The 21,067-nt window shown below is 58.0% G+C and overlaps 2 protein-coding genes across 3 annotated transcripts in view; one reads left to right on the forward strand and one right to left on the reverse strand.

Moving 5' to 3' along the window:
- Positions 1-2,642, forward strand: part of TXNDC11 (thioredoxin domain containing 11) — a 59,730-nt gene extending 57,088 nt beyond the window's left edge. For both annotated transcript variants that reach the window (XM_042922949.1, XM_042922950.1), the window contains one exon: positions 1,888-2,642. In XM_042922949.1, the coding sequence (XP_042778883.1) occupies positions 1,888-2,530 (643 nt within the window). In that variant the 3' untranslated portion in view covers positions 2,531-2,642. The remainder of the gene's footprint in view (positions 1-1,887) is intronic.
- Positions 2,629-12,471, reverse strand: SNN (stannin). The gene is made up of 2 exons (XM_042922951.1): positions 12,387-12,471; positions 2,629-5,635 (listed from the first exon to the last, which is right to left on the reverse strand). The coding sequence occupies exon 2, from the start codon at positions 5,546-5,548 to the stop codon at positions 5,285-5,287; it is 264 nt and encodes an 87-aa protein (XP_042778885.1). The 5' UTR covers positions 5,549-5,635; positions 12,387-12,471; the 3' UTR covers positions 2,629-5,284.
- Between the last annotated feature and the right edge of the window lie 8,596 nt (positions 12,472-21,067).

Genomic DNA, 21,067 nt, shown 5'->3' on the forward strand with positions numbered 1-21,067 from the left:
AGCAGCCCGCCCGGCCGCAGTAGCACGGCCCCGTCTTTGGAGAAGATGCCTTACACCCTCGGTCAGGTTTTTATTTGGCCGTTTAGGTGCTAGAGCTACGTGAACACACGCCTAGGGAATTCCGAAGGGAGTCGGACCGCGGGGCCTTTTACCACCACGTTTCCGAAATGATTCTTTCCTGGGGAGTTTGTTCACACTGTGTCCTTGCTACTTGTAAAAAGTGGGAAAGCGCTTTAGCACGCGTGTCAGGCAGATTCACGGGGGTGGCGCCCCGAACTCTGCTCTGAAATAGCGTGCTTACAGAGGTCGTTTGCGGTCACGTGAAGGTCTCCCACCCACGCTCCGGTCCCTCGGCAGCCCCCTCCGGGGGCAGTTCGGGTCCTGTGCCCTACAAGACCGGGTTTGCGCCGCCTAGATGGGTCTCAGCGCCGATCCGGCCTCTGCTCGTCCTTCCCCGCCTGCAGCCCACAGGCACCAGGTGGCTTGTAGTCGTCGAATGGCTGGGAGGGCGCAGTCGAAGAAAGCTTCTGGAGGCTAAGAAAACCATGTTTTAAAGTAGGGTGTGGTTATATATTTACTCTGAATATTTGACTTTTCCATTTCCCTGAAAGTCTCCCTGAGTGTGGTATAAAATGGGGCATATGCGATTTTAATTTCCCTGTGATACTTATTTCATTGGGAAAGAGCTACCCATCAGTAGAACACCTTTTGTCTTAGGTATTTGGCCTCTGGCTTTGTGTGTGGCGAGGGCTCGTGAGCTTGTAATGAGTGGTTTCTGGTTGGGCTTTGAAAGAACAGTATGATTGACTTTAGGCTAACGCTCAGCTTTCAGGTAACTCGTGCCCTCCTTCCAACAGTCCCGTGAGGGCAACAACACTCCCGTCACCCCTTCCACGGGTGAGGGGGTGCAGGGTTGCAGAGAGGCCGCCGGGCTGGGCACTCACGACGGTGGGCGGCAGTCTTACAGGTCTGCCTGGCAGGTGGCCCTGCCTCACCCCCGTTGCTTTAGGACAACATAGCTGCTCTTTGCCCACCTTGTGCGTCAAGCTGGTGGCTTTGATTTAGTGCGGCCAGATTGTGTATACACAGGTCACTGTACACACGCCAGACATTTTGGTCATCAGGCAGTTAAATGACAACTTCTCAAAAGGAATTTTCTGCATCAGGGCTTGCAACAGAGTTTTGGGGAAAACCCCCTTCCTACATCACTTTGCTTCCTTATTCTGTGCTCTCAGGGCGGGGCAGCCTTCCTTTCTCACAGTCCCTTGGTGGGTCTGTTTGACCGGAGTCGGGGCCTGAGTGACACTTCGCCCATTTTGCTAATAACAATGTCTCCAGATGTTGCCAGATGCCCGTGGCAGGGGCGGGTTATAGTCTCCCCCAGGTAAGAACTCCTGCTCTGAATAACGTGTCCTACCGGCTGGCTGAAGAAATCCGGCTGAGTGTTCAGTCTTCATTTCACCAAGCACTTTGACGGCCACGGGGTGACACAGGTGATGTCCTGCCCGGGGACGCCCTTCCTTACCAGCCACTGGGCCTCCCAGAGCTCGAAGAGGCCCCTCTGCCCACACGCTGCCGGTGCCCTCTTGGGCCTGGAAGCTCCTTGTCTTGCTTAGAAGGTTGTTAACAGAAACTGAGCTCTTTGTCCTGGGAACAGACACACAGTTGAGATAAGCGGCCTTAATTACAGAACAAGCACAGGCGACAGGCTCCGCCTTGTAGAAACATTTTTGCCCAGATAACATTTTCCTTGCTGACTTCCCGTAAGTAAAATCCTCAGAATGTCTCCTGGTGGGAAGCCAACAGCCTGGCCTCCGGTGGCAGTGCCGTCCGGACGGAGCGTGTTGACGGGGCTGTCCCCTCTGACTCCTTTCCCTCTCTCTCCAGGAAGGACCGCAGTGTGAAGTACCCCGAAGACCTTCCCATCACCCTTCCCAATCTGCTGAGGTTCATCCTGCATCACTCGGACCCGGCTTCTTCCCCTCGGAGCCGGGCTGATCCTCCCACCAAAGAGTGCGTTCAGAGCGAGGCCGTCTTCCAGCAGGGGCACATCTCCCACTTGGAGAGAGAGATCCGGAAGCTGAGGGCGGAGATCGGCGCCCTGCAGCGGGCGCAGGGGCAGGTGGAGGCCCAGCTCTCGAGCGCGCGCAGGGACGGGCACCGGCTGCTGCGGCAGAAGCAGAGCCTGGAGGCGCGCCACGGGCTGCTGCGGCTGCACAGCGAGCAGCTGCGGGCGCTGGCCGAGCGCAAGGCCCGCGAGCTCGAGGAGCTGGCCCGCAGGCTGCAGGAGCTGGCCGACGCCTCGCAGGACCTCCTCACTGAGAACGCGTGGCTCAAGATCCTGGTGGCCACCATGGGGCGGAAGCTGGAGGGCCGGGACGGAGCGGACGAGCTCGCTCCCCCGCGAGAGGCCCGCCCCGACCGCCCCGAGCCTTCAGGTCCCCCCCGGCTCCCGGGCAGCGCCCCTCCGCCTCCCAACGTCAGCTCCGCGCCGGCGTCCGAAAGGAGCGATGAGAACAGGACAGGCTGACTTGTAAAACGACACGAAGAAATCCGAGGAGAAAGCTGTACGTTGGGAATATATTTATGCAAATTTTATTGAAATTTATTGTAAATAAAGATTTTCTCAGTGGTCTAGAAAATCACGTTGAGTGTCATTCAGCTTTTCTTGAACAGGGATGACATCCCTCCGCTCATGGCACAGATTTGGTAGCTTTGAGACGGAAGCAGTAGCCCAGCCCGTTTGAAGATGTGGCTGAAACATCGGTCGGCGTCTCAGCGGCTCAGCCACCGGGTTCCCTCCCCACCCCCCCCCCCCCCCCCGTCGCTTCTGCGAGGACTCCCGGGATGAAAGGCTGATTTCCTGACCGGCCCATTGGAAGACCTCAGCACAACAGTCGGGCTCCTGAGAGAGAACTGAATGAGAGGCCGTGACTAAGCCATGTGGTTTGTGGCTCTGGCCATTACGCTTAAAAAAAAAAAAAAAAAAAAAGTAGCTGTCGATCCAGGAACAATGAGTCCTATTATGTGGTGGTTCTCGGCCTCTCCAGGCACTCCCAATTGCCCCACAGAGACACCCCCCCCCGCCACTGGTGCCCCGCTGTGCCTGTGACCGTGACCGGGCACCCACTGCCACGGCAGGGATGTCACCCCTGGCAACTGGGGCATCGTGGGATCGAGGACCCGCCGGGAGCGGAACCCAGGACAAAGTGGCGGTTCATCATTTCAAAACCCAAACCTCCCTGGGACCACCCCGCTCGGGGTCAGCCCCGGGGTCCTCGGCTCCCCAAGGGGACGCAACCTGGGCGTGCGCTGATGGCTGGCTGCGGGAAGGAGAGGTAGAAAGCCTGGAAGTTCTGAAATGCGGGGAGAACAGATCAGACACCCCGACGCCTTCCATGTTTGTCTGGAGGGCCCTTCAGCAGAAGGCCAGCTATCTCCCTGATCTCCTGCCCAGCATCTTGGAACGAGCTGGCCCCCTCCGGCCTCCGGGGGCTCTTGCCTGACTTCTCAGTCTCCGCCATCCCCATTTAGGGGCCGACATCTCTCCTGGGCTAAATAAGGTACAGCCACCTTGCCCGGGCTCCTGGGTAGCCCCCTGGGGCATCTCATTCCTGCCTTCAGCTCACCCGGCTAAAGAGCTACCCTCCTCCCTCCCCCCGAGCTGATACTTCACGTTTGACCCCCAGTTTAAGTGCCGCCAAAATGAAGTGTTCCCTAAGCTCCTTCCTTGGGGGTTCCAGAAAGTAGATGAGTTCAACATGCTTTGTTGAGGAGACTTGGTGAGGCCAGAAGAGCCTCGGCCAGCCTGAGCAGGCCGCCAGAGCTTGGGAGGAGGAAGGGGTGGGCTGGGAGTGGGGTGGAAGCCGCCGAGGGCCAGGGCTCCCAGGTGAAGCCCGGGCCGGCCCCCAGTTTACTACGAAGGATGCCTACACAAGCCACGTTTTAATCACCATAGCTGAGGATGTGCTTCGGGATTGGGATTCACAATCTTAGCGAGTTCACCCAAGTGGGACGCCTTGGGGATGCAGGCTTTGGGGGTGCCGGCCCCACCGAGACAGCCACCAACTCATCTTCGTGGAAACCCGGTCCTGAACCTGACACTCACTCTCCCCCCACCCCCCTCCGCACCCTCCCCCAGGCGCCCTGTACCAGGGGCCGTCAGGCAGGTGATGTGCTCACAACCCTGGGCCGCACTCGGGGCTCTCCGAGCCAGGTCAGGGTACTCTCCCAGGTGGCCCGCCAGGGAAGGAGGGGCCTGGGACCCAGCAGGTGGGTGGTACTCTGAGAAGAAAGGAAACTAATGTGTGAACAGGGGAGGGAAAAACCCCTCGAACCTCCCCCCACCCTCCAGTGCAGAAAATACTAAATACGACAACAAACAAAAAAGCACGAGTTCCTCTTTCCCGGGCCGGCTGGGTTTCAGATGAAGGTTGGGGCCACGGGCTCTGGTGTTTCCAGCGAAGCCTGCGCTAAGTGATGCCAGGGAGGGGGACAGCACGGTGGGGGGCAGTGTTCGGCCTGCTCGAGAAACTGCTCCGCCGCCAGGCCGCCCGGCAGCCCTCGGGACGCGTGCCCTGACTCGTCCTTCACCGGCTCGCCAGGGGCAGCGGCCTCCTTGCAGTAACTCTGCTCTCAACGGGAATTGGTCTCCGGCGACCGAAGCAGGGGCGTGTGGTTCCTCCATCCGTTGCCAGCCAAGCAGAAATCCCCACAGCACCCCAGCTGCTGAGCCACGACACTGAGAATGAACGGGTCACGTCCTCTGCCTGCACACGCCCGTGTGGAGACCCCTGCGCCGTGGACCGCAGGCCCTCCTGTGTCCCAGGCCCCCGCCCCCGGCGGAGCCTTGCGTCGGCTCATCGCTACGGTCGGTCCCACGTGCTCTACACGGTATCGTTAAAAATCAGCAAACCAGGCTCTAAGCACATGCTTCCAGGGCCTATTTACACTTCAGAGGGTTGTGAGTCCCCGCATTACAGAAGTAGCTCCTTCCGGAACAGGCTCAGCTAAACATTCAAGTAACAAGAGCGCTACGGGGTCGAGAGCCCCGGCGAGGTCAGGCCTGCCCACTGCCTGCAATGGGCAGTCCCACCAGGAGGCCGAGGGGACGCCCGGGGCCACCGGGTCCTGGCTCAGGACGGCCAGGACGTCGGGAGTCCGTGCATGCGGTGACGAAGCCCGGCGAGGCCGTGCCAGCAAGCGTCAGCCCCGCCTCTCAGCGGCCCCCCGCCCGCGCCTCCGCACCGGCTGCAAGCGGGCCTGGGGGCCTCGGCATCCCGGCTCAGCCGTGGACTTCTGGGCCGCTGGGGGTCAGCTTGGCCTTCCTCTCCACGCACGGTCCCTTGGCGGAGTACTGCACCAGCAGGAAGGGCTCCTTGGTCTCGCCATCCCCCACGATGCTCTCCTCGTCTTCCGACTGGCTGATGCGCTGCAGCCGCAGGTAGCACCAGCAGCCCAGGATCAAGGCCCCCAGGGCCGCGATGGCGATGAGGATGACGATGACCGTGACCACGCCCGTGGTGGGGCTGTGGTCCATAATAGACATGGTCAGCGCCTGGGGACGCTTCCGCAGGAGGAAGCTCGCAGGGCGGTCGGCTCAGCGAGGCTGGAACTCAGGCTGGACGCAAGGGCCCTGGAAGACAAAGCAGGGGTGAGGCGCCGGCGGGACTCCGACAGCTAACAGGCTCGGAGTGGGGGACGGGGGCTCTCCCACGGGGTCTCTCTGTAATCAGATCTCAGGCCTGACCACCCTGCCCTCATCCCAGTGAAAGACACTGGGAAATGACATCAGTCCCCCTCTCAAACAGGCGGCATGGGGAAGACACCCAGTCTTCTGGAACACCTGGGAGAGGGAGCTGCAGCCGGCCTGGGAAGAGCCCGAAGCAGCCCGGTCCTGGACCGTGGAGGCACTCAGGACGGCTCTGGGGAGGGCAGGGAAGGGCGGGACAGAGCAGACCCCACGGGCTCCAAGCTCAGCGGCAGGCACAGGACCCAGACTGCACACGGGTCAGTACACCAGTGCCTGTCACTACAGATGCATCAGGGCCACGCCCAGGGCCACGGGGGACCTGGTGTCCGGATGCTACGTTGGGCGGGGTGGGTGAGACCCAGGGAGGCGAGGCGGAGGCTGAGCTGGCAAGAGGGGACGGCCCTTGGGGAGGAGCGTTCCTGGCAGGGGAGTGGCGTCTTTGAAGGCTCTGAGGCAGGAGAGGGCCTGCTGCTGAGAGGGCGCAGGAGCCGCGGGCGGTGGGCAGCTGGACCCGAAGCGTCAGCTGGTGCCAGTGGGCGGCCGGACCACCGTCTGGCCGCTGCAGGCTCAGACCAGCCCCTCCGCCTCGCAGGGCCTCGGGATCCTCCTCTGTTAACGGGGCTGGGGACTGGCACGGGCGGCCGGCAGCGGGAGGCACAGCACATACAAAACACCCAGACTCTTCCAGTGATGGTGGACGAGGCTGGAGGTGCTGAAGCCAGCGGGCTCCCCTGGGTCCCAAGACCCCGCACTTTCTGGCTTCTCCTCCTCACCGTACACGAACCAAATGATAGTGACTCGCACCCGAATGGTGTGAGGGTGGGGAAAAGCCCGCGCCCTCCGGGCACGCGGTAAGAGCCAGCTGCGGGATCCATTTCTCTGGTGAGAGGGACGTCAACGCAAGGACGCAGCACTGGACGGGGAGGTTTTCCCTCCAGACAGGATGGAACTTGACGTCCTTGAGCAATCATCGCCTTAATTAGAAATGGTTCTCACCCACACCAGGGAGACTCCCTGCCCGCCCAAGGCCAGGCTAGCCTGAAGGTCAGAGGCAGCTAAGTCCACGCCCCTGGGGTCTGTCCTGGAACCGGGGGCCCCCCAGTACGGCCCTGCCACCGGTGCTCACGTTTGCAGAGGCATCCTGGGCAGGGGGGGGTGGCACTGTCCCTGCAGTCTGCCCCCTTCTTCCCACCTGCAGGGTCAGGCTGCTGTGGTCACGGCCAACAGGCTCCCTGGCCCACCTGTACGGGTCCACTGTAGCCAATACCCAGTCCCCCAGAGGAAAAGCCCCGAGTCCTTACAGTGACCTACAGGGCCTGACAGGACGCATCCCTACCTGCTGCTACTCCCTAGCCACAGTGATCCCACTGCCTCTGACCTCCAGGCCTTTGGCCCCGCAGGTCCTCCTCTGCCCCAACGCTCTGCTCCCCTCGCCCTTGTCCAGTGGCTCTCAGCTGGGGCGACTGTGCCTCCCAAGGGACATTTGGCAATGTCTGGAGACATTTTTGCCGTCACCACTGGCTGTGGGGGTGCTATTGCTATGGAGTGGGCAGAGGCCAAGGATGTGCTAAACATCCCACAGTGCCCTCCACGAACAGAGATCGGGCCCCAAACATCAACAGTGTGGATGGAGGGTGAGAAGCCCTGATGCTGTTGACGCCAGCTGGGGGGGGGGGGGGGGGGGAAACGCCTTCCAGGCTCCGCAGTCCAGCGGGGAGAGTCCAGGAGGGTCTCCTTGTCCTACAACTGCACCTGCTCTCCCCCCCCCCCCCCCCCCCCGCCCACCACTCCCTCCAGGGCGCTTGCTTCAGTGCGCAACCCTGGCTCCCACAGCACAGCCATCTGGTTAGCACTCGCCTCCCCCATCGGGCTGTGTGCTCCAGGAGGGGCCCTGCACACTTCTGTGCTGCCAAGTGCACAGGCTTATCCTGGCTTGTTCCCCGTCCTCGGCAGGGCTGCCATCAGCTCCCACAAGCCCTCTCAGCCTGTCCCCCCAGGCCTCCAGACAGGACAGGTAGCCCCCCGCCCCCTCCGCACACCCCTAGACGGCCTGCCAGCTGGGCCGGGGAACCTGTCCCCACCCCCAGGCTCTCCTCCTGCTAGGGAGGACAACCCACGTGCCTCGTCCCTCTCCCCGGACCTCTTGTGTCCAGGGCCTGCTGGTGCACCTGCCTTCCCACCAGGCCCCGGACAGGAAGACAGCGCGGTGTATCAATTCGGAAGGGGAAGTGTGTGTGTGTTTGGGGAGTGGGGGTGGTTTGGGGGCAGGAAGTGGGAAATCAAACAGTGGCAGCAAGATGGAGGGTGGGGGGACCCCAGGGGCCGAACCTGCCGGGGGGCCTAGGAGGCACCTACAAGTCCAGGGGGAAGCCAAGTGGCCCCTGGACTGATGAGGAAACGGAGACAGCAGCAGCCCCAGTTTAAAGGGACCCTTCGAGAGGAGTGGTGACCTCCAAGCCGTGTCTGCTGCACCTGCCCCAGGCCAGGAGGACTGGGCAGAGCCAGGTATGGGCCTCTCCCCGCCATGAGCATAGAGCCGGGTGACCAGGCCATGGGCATGACCGGCCTATGCTCCCTGGCACCCCCCGGAATGCGTTTGCTTATTGCTTCATTCACTCGGCAACATTTCCTGGGAACTGATTAAAAAACAAAAAATCTCACCGCGTCATCCGCTGCTCAGAACCCTCCCTGACATCAGCAGAGAATCAAAACCCCCTGCCCCTCCCTGTCTTCCCACCTCAAGGCCTCTGAACTTTCTGTTCCTTCTGCCTGGAATGTTTTTCCTGGGTTGTCCCATGACTGGCCCCTTCCTATTATATGGGACTTCCTCTGCAGGTGCCTCTGGGAAGATATCTTCCCAGACCACCCTGGCTCCAGATGCCCCACCGCCCCACGCCTGCCACCGCCTTGCACAACTTTGTGTCATTCCCTAGGGCTCCCTGCTGCCTGAAGTTCTCTCGGGTCAGAGAACGTGCCGCCTTGGCGGACTCTGAGTCTGTAAGCAGAGGGCATTGTCCATCTTGCCCACGGCTGATCCCCAGCCCTATTCTCAGCACACAGCAGGCGCTCAATAAATGTCTGCTGAGAGTTCCGAGCCTGGGGACAGAGTGATGAGACAGAGGGGCCCCTGCCCTCATGGGGATCATGGTCAGCAGCACCCCGCCCCCGAGCCAGCTCTCCAACCCAAAGCCACTACTGGGACCCTACGCGTGGGTCCCCGCACCTGTCCCAACCGACTCCTGCCAGAGGCGTGCAGCCTGAGAGCGAGGGCAGAGGCATCATGTGCGGGTGGATCCACAGCAGGCCTGAGCCCATGAAAGGCAGCTGCCTCCACGTGCTGGGGGGCAGGGAGAGGAGGGGGCCACCAAGAATCAGAGCCCAGAGGAAACCTGAAGCATGAGGGCGGCTGGCTGGTTCCAACCCCTGCATCCCCTTTGGCCCGGGCTGGACCCCACCTCTCCTGGACTTCTCTCATGCCCTTCTGAACCAAAGTAGCTCCTGCAATCAGCAGACGCCTGGCCCTGATCCAGGAAAACCCATGGGGTGGGATCAGGAGGGCCACAGCTTGGGCCGGGTGGGTGCCCAGGATGGCGTGTGGGAGACCCGGACCCCTGAGAATGATCATCAAGGAGTTAACATTCATTCCCTATGTTTAATCCTCCTAACGACCCTGCTCGTTGGTCTCAACCCCCCCTTTACAGATAAGGAAACTGAGGCACAGACAGTTCGAGTAGATTGCTCAAGAGTGAAGAGCCAGAAAGCAGGATGTGCCCCCAGAAGTGGAAGCCCAGGTGACCAAAGGAAGGGGTCCTCCAAATGCAGAGGGTGGGGCCAGACTGGTGAGGGGGTGGGGGCGGGCAACAGAACGTACTCCCTCGTCCCCCACCTCAGCAGCACGTCCTCACGAGCTCCCTCGGTCAGGACAAAGATCAGCACTGGAAACCCGAGGCCATCTGGATTCCCTGGAACATACAGGACCAACCCTCCACCCTCCCACTCTGCGGACCCCCGGCCCTGCCTCCCTCGACCAGGGTGGCCTGTCCCTCAGGTCTCCCCCACAGCTCCTGCAAAAACAGGCCCTGAAGCCCCGCCTCCCAGTCTACTGAGGCCGCCCCCCTGAGCCCCCCATTCCCTGCCCCCTCTGCCCACCAGCAAGTTCAAAAGGAGAGTCCCCACCTCGGCCACCAGCAAGCTGAGGGCAGATGCCTTTCACTGTCCTGCTCTCCCTCAAAGGCCCACAACTTAGGTCTTCCCCAATGTAGCACTGGGGTCCAGTTACCTGCCTCTTCATGGGACCCCAAAACGGAGCCTTAACCCCAGTCCACGGGTGACCTTACACACTCAGGCCCAGGGGGGCCACAGCTAGCAACAGGATTCACACCCCCACCTCCCCCACCGCCTTCCCCCCTCTACTGTGAGCTGTTCTGACCTAGCCACGCAAACTGCCCCGCATGGCCTCAGTTTCTCAGTGTGCAAAGTGGGAATGAGGCCCTGACCTCACCCCCCAGGCTGTGGGGAGGATGAGCGGTGATAAGCAATGGGAAAACGGAAGGGCCATGGGGCCATGGGGTTTGCGTGTCACCAGGCACCACGCCTTCCTGGTGCCACAGGGAGGACAGTGAGCCCTTGGGACCACCTCCGCCTCCTGTCCCCAAGGACCTGCCTCCCAGGAGGGTACAGAGCCTGGTCCGGGCCTGTAACGACACACAGCCTCTTCCTCAAGGACACCTGCCACCTTCTCGCTTAACTGGGCATATCACGAGTGTCACCCTGCCCAGCAGGACGCCAGCTCGCCACCCCAACCCTGCAGCCTCCATCTCTGGGACGACCCTGCTTACATGGGCCCCTGCTTACAGTGCTTGTGGCACTGCCCCTAGGGGTTACTCCATGCCCTGCGACAACAAAGCCATCTATCTGCCAGGTGTGCCAAGAAACCAGACACTGCCCCTTGGGGGGACCCCAGTTCATAAGCCAGAAACATTTCCTGCCTGGTTTTCCGATTAGAAACACAGGATTGCAGGCAGGACACAGGTGAAACATCTACTCCGTGCCAGGCCCAAGCAGGCGTGGGGACCCAAGGATGCATCCCGTGAGGTTCCTGCACTCCAAAAACCAGGATTGAGAGTAGCAGGGATGCCGATGGGAAACTAACCATCACGGGGCTGTGCCCAGCCACGTAGCCAGTGTCCCCTCAGCCTCCGTCACCCACCCAACCATACCCCAGCCCCCCCGAAGAGGAAGCTCGCACCAGAACCCCCTAGGTTCCCCGCGGGCAGAAGAGGAAGCTGGTACAGACTGAGCCAAGGGATTGCCCCAAGGTCAGTCTTGGTCTTGCGTGGCCCAGGCCTGAGGCTCATGCCCCCACCCTGTGAATCAGCCACTGGTCATTCTCACAGGGTCAGCCACTTGGCCCAACGACTCTGGAAATAACAGTAGATGCTGAACAAAAGTTGGCAATGATTACTTTGTGCTAGACGCTGAGATGCTGAACGCTTCACACGAATCAGCTCTCCTTTCAGCCTCAAAACAACCCTAGTGTTATCACTATGCCCGCTTTGCAGATAACATGCGGCTCAGAGAAGTTCAGTCAATTGCCCAAGGTCACACAGCTCAGAAGTAGCCGCAGAGGGATTCAAACCCAGGCAATCTGCATCTGGAATCCCAGATTTCAACCCTAACAGGGAAGTATCATATTCTTGACCCCCACCTCCCCACTCCCCTGCCTCAGGCCCAGGTGAACCCCTGTCCCACTGGGGCAGGCAGAGTGAGGAGGGCTCGATGCTGGGGACACAGGGATGACAGGCGCCCGGCAGCTACCGCGTGCCTAGCGCGGTCGACGTGCAGGCGCGGTGCCAGACGAGCTCCACGCACCCTCTCATTTAACCCTGCCAGGCGACGCCATCTCCACCCCTCCACCAAGGAGCTGAGTGAGGCTAGAGGGACGAAGGGGCTCAGCCTACTGGGGGACAGCTGGAGGGGGAGAGACAGCTGGAGAAGCGACTCCAGTCTGCCCGCCCGGGGGGACGGAGCGGGGGGCCCACTATACCCAGTCATGCCCACGCCGCGCAGTCATTGCCGATGGAAACCCGGCACCAAATGCTGCGACCCGTCCTCAGTTTCCCCACTTGCGAAATGGGCGCCAGACGTCGCCAGCAGCCGCACTCCCACCCCTAACCCCCGGAGCCCGCCGGACCACCCTGGGGGATGCCAGGACGCCCGCCTTCTCCGTTCATTTTAAATATCCCGAGGAGCCCGGCGGCCGGCTTGGGGCGCGGAACTGCGGGCCGCGGTGGCGGGCATGCAGTGGGGGTGGGGGGAAACACCCGCTCCCCGCAAAGCGGCCGCCGCCCCCCGCCGCCTCCTTTGTCCCGATCTCGCCGCAGCGCAGCGGACAAAGAACCCCCGCCCGCGGGCGCGGGCCCCCCGGAACAGACCCTCCGCGCCCCCCCCGCAGCCGCGCCCCCGCTCGGGCCGTCCCTCCCCCGCCGCGGCGACCCCCCACCCCCACCCCCACCCCCACCCCGGCCCGCGGCCGAGCCGCCCCTCGCGAGCCCCCAGCCCATCGGGGGCCGCCCCTTCCCCTCCCGCACGTCCCCGCCCGGTCCCAGCTCCCGACCCGTCGGGCTCCGCTCACCATGGCGCCGCCCGCAGCCCGGCCCGATCGCCCCGCGGCAGCCCCGCGGGCCCGGCTCCGCCCGCCAGCTAGCCCGGTCCGGCCGCCGCGCACCGTCGGGACGCTGGAGCCCCGCTCTGCGGCGGGCGGAGCATCTCCGGCTCCGCCCCGGCGGGAGGCGTGGCCCTCTGGGAGCGGCCAATGGAAGCCCGCGCTGGGACGGCGGGGCGGGGCGGACCGGGGCGGGGTCACGTGCGCGCGGGGCCGGGGCGGCCCGGGAGGGGCGGGGGCTGAGCGCAGCTGGCAGTCCTGGGGGCGGGGGCCGGGGGCCGGGGGCCGGGGGCGGGGGCGGGGGGCGGGCTCGGCCTCGGCGCGCGCGGATTGGGCGCCTGGGGCTGTGCGGGACGCCGGCCGCAGCTCTCCCTCCAGCGCCCCGTCGCTGCCCCTATTCCCGCCCACTCACGGAGAGGGAAACTGAGGCGCGCCGCAGGTAAGGGTGTAGCCTGGAAACGGGGAGAGGCGGAACCCCGGGCCGGGGCAGCAGAGAGGCGGGACCTTGGAGTTGAACCTGCTAGTCTGGGGAAGGAGCAGGTCATTCACTCGTCCCTTCATTCGTTCATTCATTCATTCATTCATTCATCGTTCATGCTTCCGTTGGCTCCACACTACGGAACACCCACGGGTGCCGGGCTCGCCGGTGGCCACGCGAACAGACACGAACACGACAGACAACGCCCCTGCCCTCACGGAGCTCTCATGCAGGTGCGGGCTGAGGCCGCGGGGCATTTGGCCGCTTGTAGTCATGGAATTGAACGTATGAACCCTGGGATTAGCCCCCACCAGGTGCCACGACCTGTACTAACCGCTCAACACACTTCTTCGACCCGACCTGGGACAGAAGAACCAACCCAGGCTCCAAAGTACTGAAGTACCCCCAGCCCTCTCGTGATAGAGGTGGGATTCGAGGCCGGGCCTTGTCTGCCTGTAAACCCCAAGGTGCCAGTTAGTAATCTCCATTTGTCCACCCAAAAAGGCAGTCCAGCGAGATGACACTCCCTTTGTGGCCAGCTGGGGCCTACAGGAGAGGTGAGAGTGGGTCCTCCAAAGCCTCTGTGGCCCAAGTTTCCAGGGCCCCCCCGGTCTGGAAGGCAGGAGGGGGGCAGGGGGAGCCCCTCATCCTGGGAGCTGGAAGGCTTGTCTGCTGTAACAGTCTTTCCCAGCCTCCAGCAAAGCCTCTGGGAGAAGATGGGAGGACCCAGCTCACCAGGCCTGGTGGCCAGGCCCTCCTTACTCCCCCCACTCCACAGCTGGCCTCTTTCCAGGTTTGCACGCACCCAGCTGTTTCCCCGCTCTGGGCCTTTGGCAGTGCTCTTTCCTCCTGCTGCAGCATTCTTGCCCTTCACCTTTCAGATCTCCACAGCAGTCCCCTTCATTATTCTCCCTGGTCTGTCTCTCCCCCTCAGGACTGGGTCTGTCCTTTTCTGCCAAGTCTGCAGAATCGCACCTAGCACCCAGTAGGTGCTGAATATGGGGATGATGCGTGAATGAATGAATGAACAATCACACTGCAGAATTCCGGGCCTGGCCCCGCTACACCCTAGCCTAGGAGGTCCAGATGGTGAACTGGGGGAGGGGGGGGCGGGTGGCTGGAGGGGGTGTAATTAAGCGGGAACAGGGGACAGAGAGGCACAGGGAAGCCCAGCTTGAGGTCAGGTACCCCTGAGGCCAGATCAAGCATCTCAGAGCAGCTCCTGGGCCCTGCCCAGAGGAGCCACACCTGGGAGCCCAGAGCAGGAGGAAACAGGTTCTTCCCAAGGAGCCAGTTCTAGCGGGTCTGGACAGCCCCATCCTTAGTTGGCAAAGACCTCATTAGTGGTGAGGACATGGCAGGGGTGAGCTCAGAATCCCAGTGCCAGGACTGGCAGATGAGTGAGGATGCCAGGGACACTCTGGGGAGAAAGATTCTGGGAAAATGCCCCATGACTTAAAAGTTGAGAGACCACTGGGTTCAAATCCAGCCTTTCCTGCTGGCTAGCTTTGGAAAAGCAGCCTACCCTCTCTGTCCTTCATGTGAAAATGGGGGTGGGAATTAGGTCACCATCACAAGGTCATTGTGAGCCCATCAAATGCTTGGTTCCGATGCAGAGGAAGCAATCCTACCCATTCACTTTTACAAAATTTTTTTTTAATGTTTATTTGAAAGAGAGAGAGAGAGAGAGCATGAGCAGAGGAGGGCGAGAGAGAGAGGGAGACACAGAATCTGAAGCAGCTTCAGGCTTTGAGCTGTTGGCACAGAGCCCGATGTGGGGCACCAACTCACAAACTGAGATCATGACCTGAGCTGAAGTTGGAGGCTCAACCAACTGAGCCACCTGGGTGCCCCGCTCTTAACATTAGTAACAGGGGCAGACAGGTGTGGGGTGAACTTGGGCTTCACCATGTGGAATTGGGGCAAGTCACCGCACCTCTCTGAGCCTCAGGCTCCTCCTCTTCACAGGGGGTCCCATGAAACCCACCCGTGGGAATGCTCAGAGATGGGGGGCTGGTCGTAGGCGACCTGGGACCAGGCTTCCTCTTGTCCGGAGTGACTTGTTTCAATAACAAGAACACGAGTAACAGTAGCAACAGACAGCAAACACCACATATGCATAAGCACATTTTAACCCCATTTGACGGATGGGGAAACTGAGGCACAGAAATCACCTGGAAGTCGTGATAAAATGCATATTCTGACTCAGTAGGTCTGGGCCTGAAGTTCTGCTTTTCTCACAAGCTCCCAGGGGGTAGTGATGGTTTGTGAACTGTGCTTGGAGCGGTGAGAGGTGAGGCCCTTGGCTAGAGGTCACACAAGTGGGGGGCCCCCCGAGTCTGTTTCGTCCTCACATCGTAGGCTGCCGAGTGCCCTTAACCGTGGCTGTAACTTCCTGCCTGGCCTCGGCCTTCTCCCCTACAGAGAAGAAGCAGGAAGCGTAGGTCCCCTCCCCAAGCCCATTTCCTCTGTCAGGGCCCCTGCCACCTTCCTCCAGGGTGACATCTGGCCCTTAGAACCTCCCAGCCCCCAGCATCTCCCAGGGGGGTCCTCTCTGTTGATGGCGTGGAGCTTCGCAGATGCTCATTAGCCAGGAAGATAATTAAGGGCGAGCGATGAGTTCACCCTGGCTCCCTGGGGCTTGCTGAGACCCAGCTGGGCCTGCCCTGTGCCAGCCTGGCCCTGTGCCCGCTTCCCTGGGGTGCTGGAGGGGCCGGAACCAGGGAGGGGCTTTCTGGGGAGCAGAGAGGTGTCAGCCAGCTGACTCCAGCTGGGCTTCCCTGCTTAGCCACAGCTATCAGGCTGGGTCTCCCCCCAAAAGGGTTCCAGGCGTAAATACAACTGGAAACGGCTGGGCCTTCGGGCCGTTTCCCAAAGGGAAAGGTGACCCATTGGTGAGGTCTGCAGGGTGGGGTTAGGTAGGGCACAGAGAAGCCGTCACGTAGCTCTGAATCACACAGCGATTGTCTGGTTCAAGGGGAAGAAGCTTCACCTCCTGTTACGCAGCTGTAACATCCCTTGAAGGCTGGCTCAGCCCCTTGTCACCCAGAGAGAGCAGACCCTGGGCTCAGAATCTTGCTCTGTCCACACCCTTGACCTAGAACTTAATAGCGTGTCGTTCTCTGCCTATGTGTGTTTGCAGTTACTTTCTTTTTGTGGCACAGGTATTGCTTTGCCATTGATGACAGTGATATACCCATTGTTTATTACATCACCCTAATATTTAGTGGGGTGGGAAGAGTGAGTTACCTTGAAGCAGAATGTAAGAAGATAAGTGTAGAGGTGACACGGGAACAGGGAAGCAAGGGGACGGTGGCAGATGGTTGGATGAGGTGGGGAACCTGTCCAGCCGGCCAGAACTCAGGTTAGGAACCCCAGGTGCACAGAATTGCGGGCACATCATAATCTGGATCATGGTGTATTCTCTTTGGTCCTTGCAGGACCTGCTCTCGTTTTCTTGAATATTTTTTAAGGGTTTGTTTATTTTTGAGAGAGAGAAAGAGAGTGCACGAGCAGGGAGGGGCAGAGAGACGGGGAAACAGAATCCGAAGCAGGCTGCAGGCTCCGAGCTGTCAGCACAGAGCCCGACGCGGGGCTGAACCCACAAACCGCGAGATCACAACCTGAGCTGAAGTTGGATGCTTAACCGACTGAGCTACCCAAACCCCCTTAAAAATTGCCATAATTATTTTAGTCACATACTACGCCCATCCATCAATTAGGACCCTAACAATGGCCAACATCTAATCCCGAGGCAGCCCTCCCATCCCTGCCTTGTATCCTGTCTGTCTCTCAGCCTGCTTTCCCTTTTGATTGGTTTTATCATACCCACATCCTAAAAAATATACAGGCACACGGTGGAGATATTGTCGATTTTTTCCAGACCAACGGAGTAAAGCAAATACCGCAATAAAGCGAGTCAGATGCATTTTTTTTTGGCTTCCCAGGGCATGTAAGAGTTATGTCTACACCATACTGGAGCCTATTAAGTGCGCAATAATATTAGGTCTAAAAAAACGATGCACATGCCTTTAGCAATTCTAAAAACACACTAGCCATCGTCTGAGCTTTCAGTGCGTCATAACCTTTCTGCTGGTGGAGGGTCTTGCCTCGATGGTGATGGCTGGTGGCTGCTGAAGGTGGGGGTGGTGGCTCTGGTGGTTTCTTAAAATGAGACAACAGTGAAGTTTGCCGCATCGATGGCTTTCCTTTCCAGAACAATTTCTCTGTAGCACGTGACGCTCCTCGCGAGCGTGTCACCCACAGTGTAGAGCTTCTGTCCAAACTGGAGCCAGTCCTCCAAACCCTGCTGCTCCTTCCTCCGCTCGGTCTCTGGAATATTCTCGATCCCTTGTTGCCGTTTCAACCACCTGCACGGCATCTTCACCAGGAGTAGATTCCATCTCAAGGAACCACTTTCTTTGCTCCTTCATAGGAAGCAGATCCTCATCCGTTAAAGTTTTACCATGACACTGCCGCGGTTCAAATAGAACAATAATGAAAAGGTGCGGAACATTTTGCAAGAATTACCAGAATGTGACACAGAGACACAGAGCGAGCAGATGCTTTTGGGGAAAAAGTCACCCATAGACTTGCTCAGCACAGGGTTGCCACGAACTTTCAGTTTGTAAAAAAAAACCACAGTGTCCGTGATGCACAGTGAAGCGAAGCGTGGCAAAACAAGTACTCCCTGTGTTTTTAATTTTAGTTTCTTCTCGCTCACTTTATTAGAAGAGTATATTAGCTTCTCAGGGCCGCTGGGACGCATAACCACAAACCTGGCGGCTTAGGACCATAGAAATTTATTCTCTCTCAGTCCAGGAGGTCAGAGATCTGATATCAAGGTGTCGGCAGGGCCGTGCTCCCTCTGAAGGTTCCAGGGAAGGATCTGTTGTTCCCTGTCGCTCCTGGTGGCTGGTGGCCAGGCTTGGCGGTCCATGGCCTATGGACGCGTCACCCCAGTGTCTGCCACCATTGTCCCAAGTGATCTCCCCTGTGTGTCATTGTCTCTCCCTCCCACCCCCCTACATTATTGAAGAGTAATCGACAAATATAACTATATATTTAAAGGGTACAGGGATGCCTGGGTGGCTCAGTCGGTTGAGCGTCCGACTTCGGCTCAGGTCATGATCTCTCATTTCGTGAGTTCAAACCCCGCACTCGTGAGCGTCCAAGCTCAGTTCAGAGCCTGAGCTTGCTTTGGATTCTGTGTCACCCTCTGTCTTTGCTCCTCCCCCACTCTCTCAAAAATAAGTAAACATTAAAAAAATTTTTTTAAGTATACAATATGATGATTTGATACACATATACATTATGTACCAAGATAATTATATCGTGATGCTGAACATCCTTCTCAACCATGGATATACATGGTATATCAAGGTAATCGACACACCCGTCCCCTCACATGCTTGCCTCTCTGTGTGTGTGTGTGTGTGTGTGTGCATGCACGTGTGTGTCCCACACCTGCTTCATCCATGCATCCGTTGATGGACATTAAAGGTTGTCTCCATGTCTTGGATCTTGTGAATATCGCTGCAGAGACATAAGGGTACAGGTGTTTCTTCAAGATCTTGATTTCCTTTCCTTCAGATCTATACCCAGAAGTGGGATTGCTGGATCGTAGGGTAGTTCTACTTTTGATATTTTGAGGAGCGTCCATGCTGTTTTCCCTCCTGGCTGCACCAGTTTCCATTCTCACCCGCAGTGCACCAAGGCTCCCCTTCCCCACTTCCTCCCCAACACTTGTCTCTTGTCTTTGTGATGACAGCCATGCTAACGGATATGAGGCGGTATCACCTTGTGGTTTGGATTTGCGTTTCCCTGGTGGTGAGTGATGTTGGGCACCTTTTCATCTACCTGTTGGCCATTCATGTATCTTCTTCGGGAAGATGTCTGTTCAGGTCCTTAGCCCATTTTTCCATCGGATTGTTTGCTGTTTTGGCTATTGAGTTGTATGAGCTCTTTATATATTTGGGATCCCATTCCGTAGATTGCCTTTTCGCTTCATGGATGGTTTCCTTTGCTTTTCACAAGCTCTTTGGTTTTATATAGTCCCACTTGTTTGTTTTAGCTTTTGTTGCCTGTGCTTTTGGTATCTTATATAAGAAATCATTGCCAAGACTAACATCAAGACTAACATCAATGTTTTCTTCTGGAAGTTTTATGATTTGAGGTCTTACATGTAAGTCTTTGATCCATTTTGAGTTAATTGTTATGAGTGGTATGAGACAGGGGTCTGGTTTCATACTTTTGCATGTGGATATCCAGTTTTCCCAATACCACTTATTGAAGAGACTTATTTTTCACCTCTGTGTGTTCTTGGTACCCTTGTCAAAAAAATTAGCCGACCACGCATGGGTGAGGCCCATTCTCACCCAGTATGACCTCATCTAAACTTAATTAATCACATCTGCAAAGACCCTGTTTCCAAATAAGTTCATATTTACAGGTTCCAAGGATTAGGACTTGAGTATGTTTTTTGGAGGAGGGGGAACACAATTCAATCCACAGCAAAGGGCATCCAGGCCACCAAAAAATGGTATCAGGGCACGTGAATCTTCTGGGACTTAGTTTCTTCATGTAATAGTATGTAGCTAGGATTGACCCATAATAGTTCACTTGTTTTAGCTGTTCTGTCCCAGTCCACCAGGTCAGTGGACCCCTGATCCATCACCTCTCCTGCGGGTGGCCTTTTGGGCCGTGTCCCATTTGGGTCGTGTCCCACTTGGTTTTTGTTTAAATTTTTTTTATGTTTATTTATTTTTGAGAGACAGGGGGAGACAGCACCAGCGGGGGAGGGGCAGAGAGAGAGGGAGACACAGAATCCGAAGCAGGCTCTGGGCTCTGAGCTGTCAACACAGAGCCCGACATGGGGCTCAAGCCCACAAGCCGTGAGATCATGCCCTGAGTCAAAGTTGGACACCTAACTGACTGAGCCACCCAGGCGTCCCTAAAGTGGTTGTACTAATTACATTCCTACCCTCAGCATGTGCCACCCATGTCCTTTCTGACACTTGGTATTTTTAGATTTGAAAATGTCTGCCAATTGAGTATAAAATTATTTCTAGTTGAGATCTTGATCTGTATTTCCTTGATCACTAATGATACGAAGCATCCTTCTCAACCCTACGGACTAAAACATCTTCACATATACTTTCTACTAAGGTTCTGCAGCTTTGTTTTAGACATTTGAGTTCATAATCTATCATCCTTCCCAACACTGAGTTCTAAAGGAGATTTACCTATAATTTCTATTAAAGACTTTTAAGTGTTTTTTGTTGATCATTGGCATTTAAGTCTTCAGTCTAGAGTTGAGCTTTGTATAGATGGTACGAGGTAGGGATCGGTCGTATAATCTCAGGGGCTTTTGTAGGGTAGCAGGTGTATTTGGGGAACAGTGGGACAGGACATTCGACTGGAACTCTGGAGTGTACTGGAAATTGCTCACCAGATTTTCTCAAATTCTGCTTTTTCAAATTCTGCTTCTCGCATGGACTGTCCTGTGAAATCTTAAGCTTCATGTCTGTGAGCCTCAGTTTCCCCATCTGTACAACAGTGGATACTGCCCTGGGTGTGGAGATTATATGAGTTAAAATATGCAGAATGCTCCCCACGTTGCCTGGTACACAGCATAAGAACACTGACTAGCATTTATTGAGCACTTACTGTGTGCCAGGTCACTTGCCGAGTACTTGATATGTGCTATTAAGTCAGTGGGCCCCTGGCAACTCCACGAAATAGATGTTATTCCCTACCGTTTACAGATGAGGAAACTGAGTCTCAGCGGGGGTGAGTAAATCCTCTGAGGGCACACAGCTAGCATGCAGTAGAGGACTCGGACCCTGGCAGTCTGGCTGTAGACCCCTCATCCATCACCACCACCCATCAAAGCCATTTCCCTTCCTTTCCTCCGTAGTCCAGAGTCCAGCCCCTGGGCCTGGGGAGCGGAATGGCTGCCTCTCCAGGAGGAAGCATCTGAAGGTCGAAATGGAGGGGCGGTAGGCAGTGAGGTTGACCCCCCTCCCCCGATTCCCCTGGGGCCCCTGCCTTTGACTCTGAACTCATGAGAGGCTGTTGGGGAAGTCCATCCAGCCTCTCCCTCCATAGGCCATAGACCAGATGAATCACGGGCCATAATGTTCCCCCAGGGTCATCCATTATTCACAGCTGC

Source organism: Panthera leo, chromosome E3 (assembly GCF_018350215.1).
Source record: "Panthera leo isolate Ple1 chromosome E3, P.leo_Ple1_pat1.1, whole genome shotgun sequence".
In the NCBI taxonomy this organism is placed as follows: Eukaryota; Metazoa; Chordata; class Mammalia; order Carnivora; family Felidae; genus Panthera; species Panthera leo.